At 37.8% G+C, this 18,749-nt stretch overlaps 1 protein-coding gene across 1 annotated transcript in view; it reads left to right on the forward strand.

Annotated features, from left to right (window-relative positions):
• Window positions 1–18,749, forward strand: part of LOC140231065 (pregnancy zone protein-like) — a 148,399-nt gene that overhangs the window by 81,680 nt on the left and 47,970 nt on the right. Inside the window, exons 29-40 of the mRNA XM_072311217.1 lie at window positions 141–361; window positions 756–989; window positions 1,599–1,732; window positions 2,487–2,649; window positions 5,789–5,891; window positions 7,083–7,409; window positions 9,538–9,594; window positions 13,206–13,328; window positions 14,632–14,703; window positions 16,210–16,338; window positions 17,735–17,854; window positions 18,581–18,712. Coding sequence (XP_072167318.1) covers window positions 141–361; window positions 756–989; window positions 1,599–1,732; window positions 2,487–2,649; window positions 5,789–5,891; window positions 7,083–7,409; window positions 9,538–9,594; window positions 13,206–13,328; window positions 14,632–14,703; window positions 16,210–16,338; window positions 17,735–17,854; window positions 18,581–18,712 — 1,815 coding nt within the window. The remainder of the gene's footprint in view (window positions 1–140; window positions 362–755; window positions 990–1,598; window positions 1,733–2,486; window positions 2,650–5,788; window positions 5,892–7,082; window positions 7,410–9,537; window positions 9,595–13,205; window positions 13,329–14,631; window positions 14,704–16,209; window positions 16,339–17,734; window positions 17,855–18,580; window positions 18,713–18,749) is intronic.

An 18,749-nucleotide genomic window follows, 5' to 3' on the forward strand; every position in this document is an offset into this window, starting at 1 on the left:
TAAATCACCAATTATCAACCCATTCCATACTGACTTCTGAAATATCCATGGACTTAATACGCAGGCCACCAGGTTCCCGCATGCAACGGGTTAAATTTTCTTATTTTCCAATCCAATCTGTATCTCTGATTTATGCCCAGATGGTCTGAAGTACTGGCAGTCAAACAGACGACAGGCAGCCACGTTCAGTGACCAGTACTCCCACCAGGCAGCCAGTATGGACATTGAGATGACGGCCTACATTCTTCTTGCTCATATCACTGGGGCCAAGAATGTGTCCCATGCTCTGAAGCTTGGCAACCCAATGGCAAGGTGGATTGTCTTACAGAGGAACAGTGATGGAGGATTCTCCTCAACTCAGGTGAGACCAAGAAAACCTCCCAAATAACTTGTATATCAGCTGTATATACTGTAGTCATGCACCATATATTAGTACATCGCAAAAAACAGTAGGCACTACTTTATGGGAAGAATGATTGCCCTGTAAGGCAAAAATGTGTCTGCGACATATAATTCTGCCCTTGTTGGAACAGTGATTTTGTAGCTTTAATGTAATGTAATGCACAGATGGTTTGTCTTGTCTCCTCTTTTAGATTGTAAATGGAAAATAAAAATGTCATGAGTTTGTTCCCCCTGTAAATGCTTAATGTTCATGAGCTCAATTTCTATCAAAATCTGTTAAGACTTTATTGATCGTCAACAGTACCATTCTTCTGAAAGTGACACCAGCACCTCGTCTTTCTCCCATCTCATAGGATACAGTGGTGGCACTGCAGGCATTAGCTGAGTTTGCCAAGATAGCATACAGCGATGCCATTGACATCAAGGCAACTGTGACTGCAGTCAGTCCAGAGAGAGCCGGTAACGTAGAGACACACGCCTTCACCATCAATGCCTTAAACAGTCTGGTCCTACAGGAACATCCCCTTCAGATTCTCCCTGCCCTGGTCACACTGCAGGCTTCGGGAACTGGATGCGCTCTCTTCCAGGTGTGGGTCTTAGATTGCCGTGACAACAGATGCCTCTGCACTCCCTCATGTATAATCATTTCTGTGCTTACCTATCTTGTCCCCAAAGATGTATGGGACATGAGGTATTAATACTTGTTATTATTGGAGTTTAACTACTTATACATTTTGCAAACAAAATGAGGTTACCCCTTCAAATGTTTGTATGGGATATTGCCAAATGGATATGTTATTTATGGAGGGACAATGTTAATGTCTTTGTGTAACACACATTTAATGATTTCCATCATCTTCATTGTAAAACTTTCATGAGCCTCTTTATATCCTTGACCTTGCTGCATACTAGTAATTGAATGCTCTTAATGACATAAATGCTGTTATTGTAGTGTTTGTGGTTGATGAGCTGCTGTATCAGCTGATACTTGATGGGTTTGAGCAATAATAGTTGGAACCAGTTCACTATAATGTAACTGTCCTGCATACATGTACGTACATATTGACATTTGTATAGTACCTTTTCCAAAAGTTACAAAGTGCTTCATACATGGATAGCAGTATATCAGACTTGATTAACTTGCACAATTCAAATTGATGAATTCTAACTCTTTCAATCAATCCATGTCTTTGTAGGTAGCCACTGTTCACAACGAGATTCCAGAGACCCCTGAGGATGCTGGATTTGAGTTGGATGTCACAATCCTTGAAGCCTACCGGCCCTCAAAGAAAGACAAGTGTTTGAACTACTTCATCAAGATATGCTCCAGGTTAAACAAGATTTGTGTGTTCATGTGGACCTCTTTCTCAGAGAATTTTGTCCAGTGTGTGATTCATAAATAACTCCTTATTCACATCAACAGCAAAACAGTAAAAGGTGACAGTTCTTTCCACTGAACAGAATAGACAGATTTAAAATGTCTATCCACATATGTGTTAGCCCATTAAGGACGGTTTGATTTTGCTACAACACGCATTTCCCATAGACACTTGCCCGAGTATACTCGGGACTCGTCTTCAATGGGTTAATTTGCACCAGTAAAGCTTGTAGGTGCATGTATTATTTGTGTGAAAGTATTATACATGTACAGAAAATCATCATTGATTGAAAAGTTCTGAACTTCTTTCAGTTTGTGTGAGAGAATCATTCACTTCGAGGCAGTTGAAAAGAGTGGAAAAAAAGCTGTTCAGTTTAGTATCAAAACATACAAAGATTTAGAGTAAAAATATCACATGATTATTATGAATATTCATTTCGGTGTCTATTGTGGACATACATTGTACGGTTGCAATGATATAACAACAAATGTATCATCTTAGTTTTCATGTTGATTTATTAGAAACCATTGATAACTTCTGCAATTGTTTTTCTTGTGATTGTAGAATGACCAATCATATTCTCTTCAGTTTGTTGCAATGAATTGTGTAGTATTTGATTATGCAGGTGTAAAAAGATGTTGTTTGATTTCAAAACTCTAAGTGAGCTAATATCTTTCTTTTTATTGATATTTCTTCGTATCTCAGATACACAGGCAGTGATAATGAATCTAACATGGTGATAATAGCAGTCAAGATGGTGTCGGGTTACTATCCTGACAAGGAATCTCTCCGGCTGCTCCAAAAGCAACACAAACCCTTGCAGCGCTATGAGGTTGATGGCAAGAATATCTTCTTTTACTTTAATGAGGTGAGAGTCAGTGACATACTTTACTCTACTCAAGTACATCCTACATCATATTCAAGTGTTTTAAATTTCACTTGCTCAAGAGAAATTTGCATTTCCAATAGAATTGTATATTATGATTTTTTGTTCTTCATTATTGTTTCATTCATTGTCACATGCATGTGTGTGTAATGAGTTATGTACTTTCATAACTCACTTTTCCTATTGCGCCTTGAGAACGTTAGTCATGTGGAATTGGTGCTTTATAAGTCCTCTGTGTTATTATTATTATTATTATTATCATTATTATTATAATTAACTATTAACATTCACGTTAACCCTAAAAAGACTGGGCTATTTTGATGCCTCGTAGGACTGGGGGGCTCATTTGGCCCCCCCTAAGATCTCGGCCGTTGACCGCGTGATCGCAAGGAAAATTGGCACGCGCGTCACCCACAAAGTAATCTGGGCAATCCCACAATAACTATTCCCTTTTCGACTTTTGATATTTGAGCTTTGATGATAAAAGTAATTCAGATTTGCCTCCTTATGCTTATATATTTTCTTGAAAAGAATAAGTGTGAGAGATAGTATAGATAACATTGAGTTCATTCAATGGGCAGATTTTTTGTTATATCACATTAAACATCAATTTAGACAGTAAACAGGCATAGAAAACGGGACATTTTAAGTATCAGAAATCTAAACAGTAATCTAAAAAAAAATTAGCAATGAAACCGAATCCAGAACAGTTCCATTGTACAATCTACATCAGATTTGAAATAAGAAATGTCTCTACCTTTCAGATTTACTTCATTTATTAAATGAAAATGGATTTCAGTTATAGCCTGTATGATATAGGCATGTCTGTCCATCCCGTTACGTACCTTCACCTGTTAATTTTTTTTGTTCCCAGTGGGCAGAAAGAGAGTTTTGGTGATTAAGTAGTTTCATTACGGGATAAGTTGAAATGTTTTAACCAAAACTAGCTTACATGTAGCTTGAAAGCAAATTTAATGCAATTGGCAATCAAACTTAAGTGTTGCTTTGTCTGTCCACTTTTTGAAGGTATGTAACAGATTTTTAAGGAGACTCATTTTTTGAAAAATAAGCCATATCAGTGCAGTTGCTTGGATTCATAAGACATGCCAGGCCAGCATCTACATAATCAGTATACTTCCACTCCCTAGGGAATTCCCACAAGTTTCTGCCGTGACTTGACAGTAGCCAAAAACTTGTCTGTCCACTTTGTTACATACCTTCACCAGTGTTTGTACCTTCATTGAATATAAAATTTGATAAAAAATACAGAAAGATGAGTCATCAAGGTTTATGGCCTCAGAAAGACATCATATACTAACAGTGTCTGAGATCACTTTCCTTTGTGGATCATTCACAAATATGTGTGAATTAATTTTTTCGTGTGTGGACAGACAACCTGTACAGTAAACGCATGTGTCTGTCCATGTTCGTACCTTCCTTGACAGATGATGGTGACATCTTTCTAATAATAGAATTAAACATGATCTGGATACTTTCATTTCATGTCATACACTACTTTTATTAGCAGATTAGAGAGCTCAGATGGTCTTAATAAGAAATTTTGGATGATTCCACATGTGAAGGTACGAACATGGACAGACGTCTGTCCATGTTTGTACCTTCAAGATCAGATTCCCCTCATGATTATTATCCTTCAGGTGATGTAATTTTACATGGTCAAAATAATTTCATTTCATGTAATAGTTTTTTTTTATTAGCAGATCAGAGCATACAGATGTCTCTTGTTAGAAATTTTGAACCATTACACAAGTGAAGGTATGAACATGGACAGACGTCTGTCCATGTTTGTACCTTCAATGACACAAGCTCCTTGACCACATGGTTAACATTGTGTTGTAACTTTAAACAATTGTATTTCTATGAAGAGCATTTACTTTAAGTAATTCATACACAGTATAAAAAGTAACAAAAGTTGTTTTGAAAGGCTCTTGCTTTCCACATTGGCTTAACAGAGAATTTAAACTAAACATGTAAATAATGTTATGATTAATCAATGTTAACATTTCACAATATTTCATAAAATAATGTACATACCACGGAAATATTCAACTTTGCTTTCATTGTGCATGGTACCTGAAAATATTAATTACAGCTTCTTTCAAATTATGAATAAAATATAATGCTGAAGGGGACCAATGTCTGTCCATGTTACGTACCTTCACTTTTGTGAACATGATGATCCAAGGTCCAGTAGAAAGAAAAAGTGGTCCTAACTTACCTTTTCACATTTTGATTATGGCAGAACACATATTTCGCTACATGAAAATATGGCATTTAATCAACAAAACTTGATTTGCAGCCTGAATGTCCCGCTTATGTGCCCCACTTATTGTGAGATTGCCCATCTATAAAACTAAATAGGTAATGATTTCACAATTATTCAAATTTATTTTTGATAAATTAATTATGCTAATTTATGCATGAAATAAAAAAAAATGGCTGTAAATCTGTAATTAAAGGTCCAAAACTGCTAATTTTTGGTCAAGGTACTCTTTGTAGGATTCTTATTGAATGTACATAAAAAAAAAAAAAAAAAACGGCAGTATCAATTTTTTTCTTATATATTTTATACGTTACAGATTTATCGCGAAAAATGTCGAGGGGGGGGGGCCTAAAAAGCCCCCTCCCCCCCCCCAGTCTTTTTAGGGTTAATGAAGTTGTACAATGAGGGAAGCTTTTCATCAGATTTTGTGATGATTTGAAATCATTCTTTTCGAATATCAATGTCAAATCACTTCACAGATCAATGCAGACCAACTGTTACTATAAACCCTAACCCTAAGCCATGTCTTCACAAGTGATATTGAACAAGTGGTAATACAGTATACAGAAGCTTATCATACTCAAAGAAACACAATGATTTTTGGAAAAATAAACTGATTATTCCCAACAATTGGAATGATCATCAGGCTTGGTTGTGTATTCTTGACAGTGGAAAATTTGATGCTGCTTTGTTTCCAAGTAACTGAAGAATATATGAAGCTGTGTGATACTTTTTCTCACAGCTTTTTAAACTTATCAAAGGCTTTAAAGTTCAAGTTGTATGTATTGATGTAAATACATAACATTTATAGCCCACTTTGCATTCTTTATTCAACAGCTGACCAGTGAAGACACCTGCCTGGTGTTTTCTGTTACCAAGGAGATGACTGTTAAGGATGCTAAACCAGGCATTGTGGAAGTCTACGACTACTATGATAAGGGTAAGATTAAAGACTAGAATTCCCTTTTTGTTTCTGCCTTGATTTACAGTAGGAAGTTACTGTTTTGAATTTCAAAAGGCAATTTAGCTATTGTAAGCCATTGAAGTCACTCTCAGTAATTAGTAATAACACACTCCTGCAAAGAAACCTTTTGAATGATACATATGACTCTCAATGACTTACACAAAAACCCATCGTAACTGTACAGGAAAGAATGCATTGGTAACTCGACCACTAGAATTTATACAGGAGGAATGTGTCACACTGCCATTAATCATATCATGTCATGTCTCAGTGTCTTCCTGTATTCACTGTGTCTCACTGCGCATTCACACGTACCGAGATTGCTGAATTAACCAGTTTAGGATGGTTTGATTTTGCTACAACACGCATTTCCCATAGACACCTGCCCGAGTATCCTCAGGACTCGCCTTAAGCGGGTTAAGCAAACTAGAGTCGTGTTTTGAATTAGGCAAACTTGTGGTGTGAATGCAAACTGGAATTGCAGAGGAAGATTTGAAACTTAATTACAATCATGCCTCAAATGACTGTCTGGAGGTGTTTTTCAATCTCATCTCGCCAGAATTAAGTAGCAAAATTAGCGTGTGAACATAACTTAACTACAATCATGTTTTGGGGGCAAAGATTATGGTGGCCTTCCAATCACTCCTGCAGGAAGAAGGCTCAAGAGTGATTGATAGGAAGTTGGCAAGAAGCCAAACCTCTTCTCCTCACTCTGAAATTCAGAATAACAGAATCCGCAAAGTAACAATTCCTGTGGTGAAAAATAACAATAATTTGAATCGTGATTGCGATCACGTTTGTAATCGTGTTTTAAATTAAGCAAACTCGTTACATGTAAAAAGGCCCTGAGATATCTGAAGTTAAGGCATCACAAGGAGATACATTGTATGATCCTTGTTGAAGAAAAAGACATTCTTGATTCAAACCTGTATGTACATGTATATATTGTATTTCTGTGTTTAACAATTCCATTCCAGCAATTATCATTTGTTTTCATTTATACGTATAAAAAGTTACTCTTACATTCTAACATACCTGGCAGCAACACTTTTCTTTGAGTGCTTCCAATACTAGAAAATGTTGGTATTTACTATACTACTGAAATACATGTATGTAACCAAGATTTTGAGATATTTTTCTAAAACTTTGTTTTTGTGTTGTCTCTAGCCATCAATGTGAAGAAACAGTACAACATTGGCTGTGAAAGGAGCCCACCTTCCTGGAATCCGTCCGTTCTCTTCACTGTTCCTGGAGAGCCAGGAGAGGAGGATGAGAGTAGTAAAGATGGCATGCGCCCTCTACCATTCATTCTCGCCGCTCTCCGCAGCGTGGATGGCCTGGTCATCTTCCAACCACCCGAAACCCCCGAGGAGGGACCAGACGTCGTTGACATTGAAGATTCAGTGGGAATAGATGGAGGGAATTTGAATGGGAATGAGAAAAATCCAGAACTGAATCCCATTTCACCTGCCAGGAATTTAGGACCATCTGATGGTGAGCTGTACTCCTTCTAGTGTTTATGTTCTCTGCAGTGGCGTACCGTGGGTCAAGACATTGGGGGGGCACCTCATGGCAGCAATATCAGAATTGCATAACGTAACAATTAAATGCGAGCGAGCGGAGTGAGCGAGCTTGAAAATGTTGACATTTTACAGTCCCCAAACTGCCATTTGTAGCTATATATAATAATATATGTATGTATATATATATATTTGCTTTGGAAATTAAGGGAGTTGCACCGGGCGCAACTGCTGGCAGTTGCTGGCAGTAACATCACGAGAATGGCATAACGATTAAATGCGAGCGAGCGAAGCGAGCGAGCTTGAAAATTTTGACATTTTACAGTCCCCAAACTGCCGTTTGTAGCTATATTTTTTCACTTTGGAAATTAAGGGGAGGGGACGCATCGGGCGCAACTGCTGGCAATTACTGACAGCAGCATCAGGAGAATTGCATAACGATTATATGCGAGTGAGCGAAGCAAGCGAGCTTGAAAATTTTGACATTTTACCGTCCAAAAACTGTCGTTTGTAGCTACACATATATTTTTTCGCTTTGGAGGGAGGGGGCGCCCGGTGCGCCCCCTGGATCCGCCACTGGTAGTCAAGGGTGTCAGTTTATGTTCATGATTGGGGGAGGTATGACCAGCGAGGGGGCGTCGAAGTGACCAAGCGGGAGAAGGATGTCCAAAATCTGCACTTTATATAGAGCATCCCCTACTTTGTTTGTGTTTGTGAGTGTGTGTGTTTCATATAGATGGAAAAGTTAGGAAATAGCCAAGGTCAAGTCTTATTATTGGCAATGCAAGGCATTTCAATATAGACTAGTATGTAAAGCAACACTGCAAAATCAATGATCAAGCTTTGATAGCAAATGTGTACAACCTACCAAACATCACATTGCGCAACATTGCAGCAACTCTTTTTGCTATTCCGATGTTCTGAGTACACTGCGCACATCCTGCTTGTATTCAAAATGCCAACCAGGAATCATACTGAATCACAATCTTTTGTTGTCTCTGGGCTTTTTGAACAATGTTTCACTATAATACCTCTTTAATTATATGGTTAAAAGAAATCTTAGAAAAATATTTTTTTTTCTTGATCATCCTTTCATGTCGATTTCAAAAGCAGTTTACTAACCCTTGAATTACCATTTTGGTAGGGTTTTTTTTTCTTTTTTTCTTCTTTTTTTTTTATACCAGCGGTAGTTACCCCCCCCCCCCCCCCCCCCCCCCGGTAGTTACGCCACTGGTTCTCTGTATTACTCCCTAGTTCATAAAATAGTTGTTTATTCTGTGAGATGACGTTTGCATTCTTTGCAGTTAGGGTGTGTACTTGATTCTTCATGCCCTGTTGATTTTGACAGATTACATATGACCCCTTGCCATCCAAGACTGGTAGTGTTTTACCAAACATTAATTTTCCAATTTGGCAATATCAAGTCAACCGTTATCATATTATCACATTAACCATTATCCCATTTACAATCCCATTTACATTACCATATCATATGTGCCACTTTATTTCCTGAAACCCACAGCAGCAGCAGTAAGAAAGACAGCATCCATATAAACAGTTTTCAGAAAAGTCAGTGAAAGTCCTATAGTGACTGTGTCACAGTGATTGCTGAGGTGATGCTCATGCTGCAGAAAGTATTGGCACAGCAGGAGCAACAATTGTGACAGTGATGATGGTGTTGATGATTATATGATCATAATGTCTTATTATGTATTAGAAATAAGTTCTATAAGCTTTATAAACTGAATTTGATGACAGTGATGATTGATGCTACTGGTGTAAGGATTGGTTGAAGTTGTATTTGTAGTATTAGCAGAAGCAGTATTCCTATTAAACAGTACTTGAAATAATAGTGCTGGTGGCTGGTAAATGATTGAAAATATAGCAGTAATGATATCTCTTAGTGCACTGATATTCATTGTTAAAATTGAAGACAAAGTTTACTTTGATGTTAATGTTACTCCATGCTGATTTTTCTCTTTATCTTAAAATCTGTTACTTTACCCAATTTTCTTTCTAGTCAAAATGAACATGTACCTAAGTTATTTTTGATATATTTACATGTAAATGATTGTAGTGACTTCCTTTTTCTCCTTACACAGTGTTTATCCTTTGCCCTGCTGGTCAAAAGTTTGTGGATCGCCTCCTGCAATGTGTTCGTAAGTTGTCAAGATTTGAGCTTTGATATCATACATTAATTACTTTTCATTATGCCTCCGCCACGAAGTGGTGCCGGAGGCATTATGTTTTCAGGTTGTCTGTCCGCATTTTTTTATGCGATAACTTGAGTAATATTGACTGGAATTTTACCAAACTTGGTCCAAGTATAAAGTATGATGGGGCAATTACTTGATTAGACTTTTAGTGAAATTGGCCAAAGGTCAAAGGTCAAGGTCATATCATGAAATTGTATTTGTTTACGCGATAACTCAAGACTGGATCGAGCAAATTTCACCAAACTTTTTCCGAGGATGATGTATGATGGGACAATTACTTGATTAGTTTTTTAGAGAAATCCGAGAGGTCAAAGGTCAAAGATCAAGGTCAAATCCTAAAATTTATCTGTTTACGTGATAACTCAAAACTGGATGAAGCAGCTTTCACTAAACTTGGTCCAAGGATGATGTATGATGGGGCAATTAGTTGAGTAGATTTTAGTGACATTGGCAAGAGGTCAATGGTCAAAAGGTCAAGGTCAAATGCTAAAAATGTTGCTATTTCCCCCATATCTATGCAATGCCCGAAGGTATTTTCTTGAAACTTAGTGTAGACATGTACTGCTGCGTAAAGATTCTCCAGAGAGAGTTTCATGTTGTAAGGTCAAAGGTCAAAAGGTCAAAGGTTAGGTGAAAATGTTACAATTTCACTTTTCTCGCAAATAGTTCAATGTACACTGTATTTTCATGGAACTTGGTACTTACGCATGTACTGACTGGCAGGGATTATCTAGGGAACTTAGGGGTCATGGGTCAATAGTCAGGGGGTCAAAGGTCAAGGTCAACTCCTCAAAATTTTACTATTTCCCTCATATACTAGTATATGCAATGCTTGCATTATTAGCTTTAAAACTTAATATATACATGTATTACCTAATGGAGATTCGCTGGGAAATTTCCAGCAAGAAGGTCAAAGGCCAGGTTTAAATGCAAAGAAAAAATCTATTTCGTACTGTAATTACACTCTTTCTTTCTTCATACCTTGAGAATTACTCATTGCATTAAATTATAAAAGGGTCGGTCAGAAGTCAAGTAAAAATCCTCAATTCCCCAAATATGTGTACCTGCACTCTTAGACAATTATAGCAAACCCAGTTCAAGGAAAGTGAACATTCAAGATATTTCTGACAAACCTGTCATTTCAATATTTTGCCAGTTATGTGAAACTGTCATCACACATTGTGAAGACATTGTACGTACTATACACCTATTGGGAGAATCATGCATTATGGCGGAGGCATCAGTCGCCATAGCGACATTTCTAGTTTACTATGTTTTTAGTGTCAATTTACTGTGCTACTGTTTGTGAACATGAATGACATATTTGTCAACAGTATTGAGAGCAATGTGTACATGCATTCTTTTAAAAAGATCCCGTAAGTCTCACGCAGATTGTAGCTATTCACAGAATAAATCACTGAAATTTCCAAGTTATCAAAGGCAAAGAAGTGGGTGGATTAAGTTAATGATCCATCAGAAGATAAAACTGTCAAGCAGGAGATAACAAACTGTACATAGTTATTAGCTCACCTGAGCCAAAGGCTCAAGTGAGCTATTGCGATCGCCCTTCGTCCGGCGTGCGTCGTGCGTCGTCCGTCGTGCGTCGTGCGTCGTCCGTCGTGCGTAAACTTTTTACATTTTCATCTTCTTCTTGAAAACCCCAAGACCGATTTCTATCAAACTTGGCAGGTAGCATCCCTAGGGGGTTAGGAACTCAATTTGTTAAAATGGGCACCATGCCCCACCCAGGGGGCCCCCAGGGGGGGCCCAAACCCCCCAAAATTAAGGAATCTGTAAAAATCTTCTTCTCTAGAACTAGAAGTGATAGAGCTAAGTTAATACTATGAGTTAGTACATTGATGACTGTAGTTTCAAGTTTGTTCATGGCAGAATCAGGGGTGCCCCCCTTGGGACCCAGGGGAGGGAGGTGGGGAGTGGTCCTAATGGGGCCTAAATTGTACATTTTCATCTTCTTCTTGAGAACCCCATGACCCATTTTCACCAAACTTGGCAGGTAGCATCCCTAGGGGGTTAGGATCTCAATTTGTTAAAATGGGCACCATGCCCCACCCAGAGGGCCCCCAGGGGGCCCCAAACCCCCCAAAATGAAGAAATCTTTAAAAATCTTCTCTAGAATCAGAAGTTATAGAGCTAAGATAATACTATGAGTGAGTACATTAATGACTGTAGTTTCAAGTTTGTTCATAGCAGATCCAGGGGTGCCCCTCTTGGGGGCGGGGAGGGGGGGGGGGGTTGGGAAGGTCCAAATGGGGGCCTGAATTGTACATTTTCGTCTTCTTCCTGAAAACCTCATGATGGATTTTCGTCAAACTTGGCAGGTAGCATCCCTAGGGGGTCAGGATCTCACTTTATCAAAATGGGCACCATGCCCCACCCAGAGGGCCCCAGGGGCCCCCAATCCCCCCAAATTAAGGAATCTTAAAAAATTGGGGCCCTTTTTTTTATTATACATTTTCATCTTCTACTTGAGAATGCCTGGTCAAATTTTAGTAGAGGTGTGAATAATTTAGATTAGTGACTGCGTGAAAGGTGAACTTGTGATACTCAGGTGAGCGCTAGACCCGCGGGTCTCTTGTCTACAGTTTAGATAGGCTTCAAAGTTTCCACTGAATGGGACTTCAATTGTTCAAGATTTCATATGAGAATATGTGGTAAATGGCTCTGTTCATGAGGTACAAGCTACTGTAAAAACACCATTTAATCTGTGTGGGTGTTATTATTTTGCAACTCAGGACATGTAATATCATTTTGTCAGAGGTTAATGAATATCATTTTATAAATGAGAAGAAGACAGCATAGAAGAGAAAAATAGATTTTATTTCTTTCCAAAAGAGAAGTGAGAATATACAAACAAGATTCATTACATTTTGTCACAAGAGGTAATACATGTATTTAAAGGGATCATACAGTTTTGGTTGAGACCTAATTTCAGGTTTCTAACATTTTTTGGTGAGATAATGAGAAACCTCTTATAAAATATAAAAGAACATGTAATTCTATGAGGAATTCAATGTTTATTTGATGAAAATTGGTTTTGAAATGGCTGAGATATCCAAAAAATAGTGATTCTAATAAAGTGTGGGACCACACTTTATTACGAGTGCTTTATTTTACTTTGTTTTTGGATGTTTCAGTCATTCCAGACCCGATTTTCATCAAATAAACTTTTAATTCCTCTTAAAATGGTATGCTCTGTACTATATCATTTAAGTGTTTTCTTGGTATCTTGCAAAAAGTTAAAAGCCCAATTCTCATCTCCACCAATACTGTACCATCCCTTTAAGTTGCAGAATTTGCCGCTGTAAAAACTCTGCAAAATAAATGCCATATACATTATTTGAAAGCTTTGCTCTTTGTGAGTTTGTAGTGATTTTGCAGATGTCTCTAGCTTAAGTTTTGAAGTGGAGTGGAGGTGTTAGTATCGTTATAATGAACAGTGTATTGCTGTAACCAGTCCAGAGTCATAAGAGGTTGACAGATTGCAATAGTATGCCAGAAGAGACATAAATGGTGTGATTTTTCTAATGTTTCAGCTATCAATGGCTGTGCCAGCAGTCCATGCTTGGATGGTCAGAATTGCATTGACACAGATACTGGCCATCTCTGCATTGGTTGCAAGCCAGGGTTCCGCAAGGGTCCAGCCAATACATGCATCCGTAAGTTACCTCATGCTGCCATCAACGTTATGATTAGTTGATCTACTTTGTTAGAATTTATTTTCATTTTTGGCATGGCATGAATTCTCTGCATTAGCCATGATAATGAATGCATCAGTCTTATACTATATGAGATTATAACGTCCAATGCTAGAAATTTGTCAAATTCTATAAGTTATGATTGAACAGAAGGCCAAGGATGAATTCCAAAGTCTAACATCGATATGTCACAGTCTAAACACCATAGATGAGAAAGAGATGAAATCCCCAATGTGTTAGGACATTATCAAGTGTTTGTGAGCATGAACATTGCATTGCTGTATTTAGTAAGTTGTAGTTTGTGAGGCAGTGGATTTTGAGAATATGATGATTATTTCATTGTTCTAACCCGGAGAGTTGGATAATTACATGTTTTGTCTTTAGTTCAGAAAGTAATGAAACTTAAGGTGATGATTCCAGTGTTTCTTGCCTTGTTTTATGTGCATTTTGGGTGAAAATTAAAATTGTCTGTCCTGATGTACATATCGTCGCCGGTCACACGAACCGACGAATCACTCGATTTTGGGTCAAATTTTCGATTTTGAGATTTTCAATCATTTCGATATTAGACATTCCATACTACATATTCTGAAATCCTCAGTGTGTAATTCGGTGTAATTTTTACGTAGTTATCACTTTTGTAGAAGTATGTAATTCCATTTGTGAAAATTATTTGTTTTCCCCATAGACGCGTGTGTTAAACAATCAGGCAATTCGACGGTTCGTTGACCGCGCGTACTAGCGTACTAGTACGCTAGTACTAGCGTACTACCAGTAGTATGCGCGGTACTAGCGTACTAGTACGCGCGGTCACCGAACCGACGAATCGGTGCGCATTGACTTGCGTGTAGTTTTTGAGATTCAACAGTTCATTGACCGCGCGCACAGTGCGCGTACTATGTAATACATGCGTTGACAATAACAACGCTCAATGTACATGTACATATGGACACACATGGAAAATGACAACGTTCTTTGCAGACCGAAAATACATGCATGCAGCTCTTTGACGATTTCCTGCTTATTTGTTAACAATACAATTCGATAAAAACTTCACAAGTTAGAGCAAGAATTGAAGTCTGATGTACTACAAAAATAATTGGAAATTATAGACATGAAAGTGTAGCAACCATAAGTCAAAAATGGGTTAACTTCAAACGCAATTTTCTCAAATTGTCATTCTTACGCAAACCTGAGGGATTCGTCGGTTCGTGTGACCTGCGACGATATACTTGTTTGTTCATGTTTTGTTTGCCCCTTAAAGGTCTCCCGGACCCTTCAGTAAATTTCATCCTTTGTGGACCTGGAGAGGAATGGATCAGTGGTGGATGCACATGTGAGTCACTATGGATGTGCACCGTTCTAAAGCTTTAAAGCGAACCAAAGCAAACTGAACTAAAGCATATCATACTGAACTGTGCCAGATTTGGAGCATTTGAGCACTTTTTGGAGAAAACATACCTCATGAGCTATTTTTAGAGGGGATTACACATTTTGTAGCAAAAGGGTCATTCAGCTGGTGCGCTTAAACTACTTACAGATGTCCCGAACAAAAAGAATGAACTCTTTACATTATGACGTATGTGCATGTTACATGCATTCTTCTCATGACAACTTTTGGTACCCTTTTGGTACCCTTTTGGAGCACATGAGGAAATGGTCCACTTTGGGGTCAGTTCAGTACGGTGAGGTACACTTTAGGAGAGTTTGAGCGCTCCTTTGGCTCGGGTACGGTGAAGTTCCGTTCGCTTTAGGAGGGCACTCGAACACACCCTATCATTACCATGGAGTACTTTCTTCACTGATTAGCTGTGATTTCCTAGAAGCTAATTGTTCATGACCATAGATTACCTAAATCCTAATCCTTCCTTGTAGACTTGTAGGAGAGGGGACAGTTGGAGCAGACAGGAGAATGGGGGTTACGCTCATCTGCATCTGCTGGTTTTGATTTAAAAAAAAAAAAAATGTTTACATTGTGCAGAAGAAACCTACTTCCATGCATACACGTATATCTCAAAAGGATGTTTCCGCTCTATGTTCTTGACATGATAGTGTGCTCAAGGTAGCCTGGAATATTCCATTATTTGATTCTGAAAATATATTCATCTTTATTCTGGTAATTGAGTAATTGAAATGGAAAATCATCAAAAAGGATATTTAATTCAATTTAGTAAGTAAAATTTAGGTTTCATTTAGAGAATGGGTGCATATGCAACTATTAAGGATATGTGTAAAAATCAAGAGTTTCCATTTCCATTAATTATAGTTTGAACTATTTGCGTACATGCAGGCACTGGATAGGTGTATACAGAATGGGCAGGTGCATTATTGTGTTGTATTTCCTTAGTTACTCCTAGGCCTTGAGAGGGCGCTCTCTCCTTTGTTTTAAGATACTCTGAACAAATGGGCGTATGCCAGCTGAGAAATGTATCCTTGGTCGCCCAGAGTGAAACTCACCAATGTTCCCAATTAAACCTGTTTGCAAGAACACACACATACACACACACACAAATATGTAACAGAGTCTGTGGGCAGTTCAGATGCCAAAAGAGTTAGAGCAGCCTTTGTACTTGTGGTGTGATATTATTTGTGAAGTATGTGCATGTACATGTAAAGGTGAGCAGGAAAGCATAGAATTACATTTTTTAATGAAAAAAGAGCCAGTACCATTTCTTTGAGCCACATATTTTGATGATAATATGATGTGACGTAATTCTCAATAGTCATACTGCAAAACAGACAAATTAAAAGTTCAAAGTCATATGTGAATGTCTTCATATGAATGTGTGTAGTTACATCTAGTTCTCAATGTGTCTGTCTCTTCATCTATTTTCAATCTCAGCAATCAATGAGTGTATCAGCAACCCATGTCCCGTTGGAGCAAGATGTAGGAACACACCCTTTGGCCACACCTGTGAGCCAGTGGTCTGTCCACCAGGGCGTCAATTGACTGCAGATCTACAGTGTATTGGTGAGTTTCAAGTTATTGACAGCTTAAAGGCATTATTTACCATTTGCAGATGAAACAAAAATCTAGCTTTAGTGCTTCAAAATAGTTACAAAATGTGAGTAAGGGATAGAAACAATCAATGTAAAAATCTAGATCAGTATAATCAATGTTAAGTAAAAAAAAAAAAAAATGTGAGCAACAGTTATAATAAAAATGTTCCTAGATAAACCGTTTACAGTTTATAGTTTATTGAGAAAAATAGGGATATCTCCTTATATTTTAGGCTTTATTGCAAATTGTTAAAATGGTAGGATGTTTTATGATATAACTGACCTACACTTGTATACATATGCATTACATGTGATATTGTAAACACTTTTTAAATCACTGCTCCCAATGGTAAAAACAGTTCCTTTAAATCTCAGTTCTTTAGATAAGATTATGGAAAATTTGTTGAATTTGCCAGAGATGGCTTTTGAATTTCATTTAAAAAAAAGTGTACAAAATAAACAGAGGTCATATGTGACAGTGCACCTCAAAACCAACATAAAGTCGCACACACTGATTTTGCGTGAGGACTGAAAATAAGTGAAATGCGTCAACCTAGCCGAACTTGACTTTTTCATATTTTCTGAAAGAGTGGGTCTTCTTTTACATTATGCTAAAATTTGGTATCATAAAACGGGCAGGAAAGTGTGTTTTTTAGCTGTTTATCTCGAACATTTTTGGTAGAATAGTGTCATTAGGTGTGTCTTTAGAATCCCTTTTTCATTTCTGAAAAACCTTGTGCACACTCTTCACTTTCAACTCTAATAATTTTCGAAGGGATAGTGCTGCTGCTTTGAAAGTTGGCATTAATTATGGACAGAATGTGCTAATGAGGCACCCTCAATTTCAGTTTAATCTGATAATCCCTTCATTGTTGTTACTCTGGTGGTTTACTTCCTGTTTTTTGTCCCATTCATCGCACAGCCAGCACGGTTTGGTAAAGATTAAGCGCATGAATAGACACTGTACAGTGTACTTCAGAGCCTCTTTTCTCAGTTCACACTTTTCCTGAGTTTGTGCTTTCTTTCCAGTATTTAGATATGTTAGGAGAGTCCATTTGATTTGAGTTATACATCATTTTAAAGCTTAAAGTCTGCTCTTTCAGAATATGGTCTTAACTAAAAATTCATGTCTGGCGACTTTTTGTTTGTTTTGAGGTGCAGAGTCACATATGAGCTACAAAGCATGAATAATCACATGGGTGAAGATGCTGGGTCATAATCTGTCCACACTGATATAAAGTGTGCAAATGGTATTTAGCTGTAAGTTTTGTGATTAGATAGAGGAAAAACCACCAAAGTGACCCAAGGTTGATTGAATTCATTCAGATGTGTCCAAAAAGATGACCTCAATGTGATGTCTTCCCCAGATATTGATGAGTGTGCCCAGAACCCCTGCCCTGAGGGAGAAGTCTGTGTGAACAGGATCAACGGCTTTGACTGTAACTGTGCAGAGGGATACCAAAGAGATTCAAACAATCAGTGCACAGGTTGGTAAAAGAAAAAGAGAGAAAATAATCAAATTGCTCTTGATTTAGGGTGTTTGTGCAAACTGAAATGGCTATGAAGGAGACCAGAATGTGTCTTATTCATTTCATTATTCTTTTGACTATTTAAAGTTTAAAGTCAAGCTTTTTGTAAGTTTCTGTTTTTGAGAGACCTCCCTGTAGTTAATATTTTGCTGAGTGCTCTTACCAAAGTAAAGTGGAGGGATGATACTGCCTTAAAAAAAAAACAGACAAAACAAAAACCCAAGTAAACACATTATCATAATAATGATGTGAGATATTTATATAGCGCTTAACGCAATATGTTTCGAAGTGCTTTACAATTATCAAAACAAACAAACAAACAAATATATAAATCAGCTTCGAATACAAATAATCAACTATACATAATTATCAGTTCTGTTCTAAAAATAAATGGGTTTTAAGTTTCTTTTTGAAAATCTCAATGGAGGTGGAGGACTGAATATGAGTAGGGAGGTTGTTCCAGAGAAGGGGGGCACAAACGGAGAAAGTGCGGCCACCATAATCATCATCATCATCACCATAGATGTTGTTTTTTGTCCTCATTCTCATTCTCATTCTCATTGTTGCTCTCGATGTTGTTATTCGCAGTACAGTAAAGATGGTATTACAGAGTATTAAAAGCAGAAGTAGTAGAACTGTAGTCATCATCATCATTACCATAATCATCCATGCCTTTTCCTGTAGATATCAATGAGTGTGAAGTGGAGGATGAACCCTGTGGTGGTCCTCAGTATGTCTGTCAGAATGATGAGGGCTCTTACCAATGCTTCTGTGTAGAGGGGTATATCATGGACCATGATGGCTACTGCATCCCGGGTGAGTCAATGGAATCTTCGTCTAACTTTGATGTGAA

Source organism: Diadema setosum, chromosome 7 (genome assembly GCF_964275005.1).
Source record: "Diadema setosum chromosome 7, eeDiaSeto1, whole genome shotgun sequence".
Classification (NCBI taxonomy): domain Eukaryota; kingdom Metazoa; phylum Echinodermata; class Echinoidea; order Diadematoida; family Diadematidae; genus Diadema; species Diadema setosum.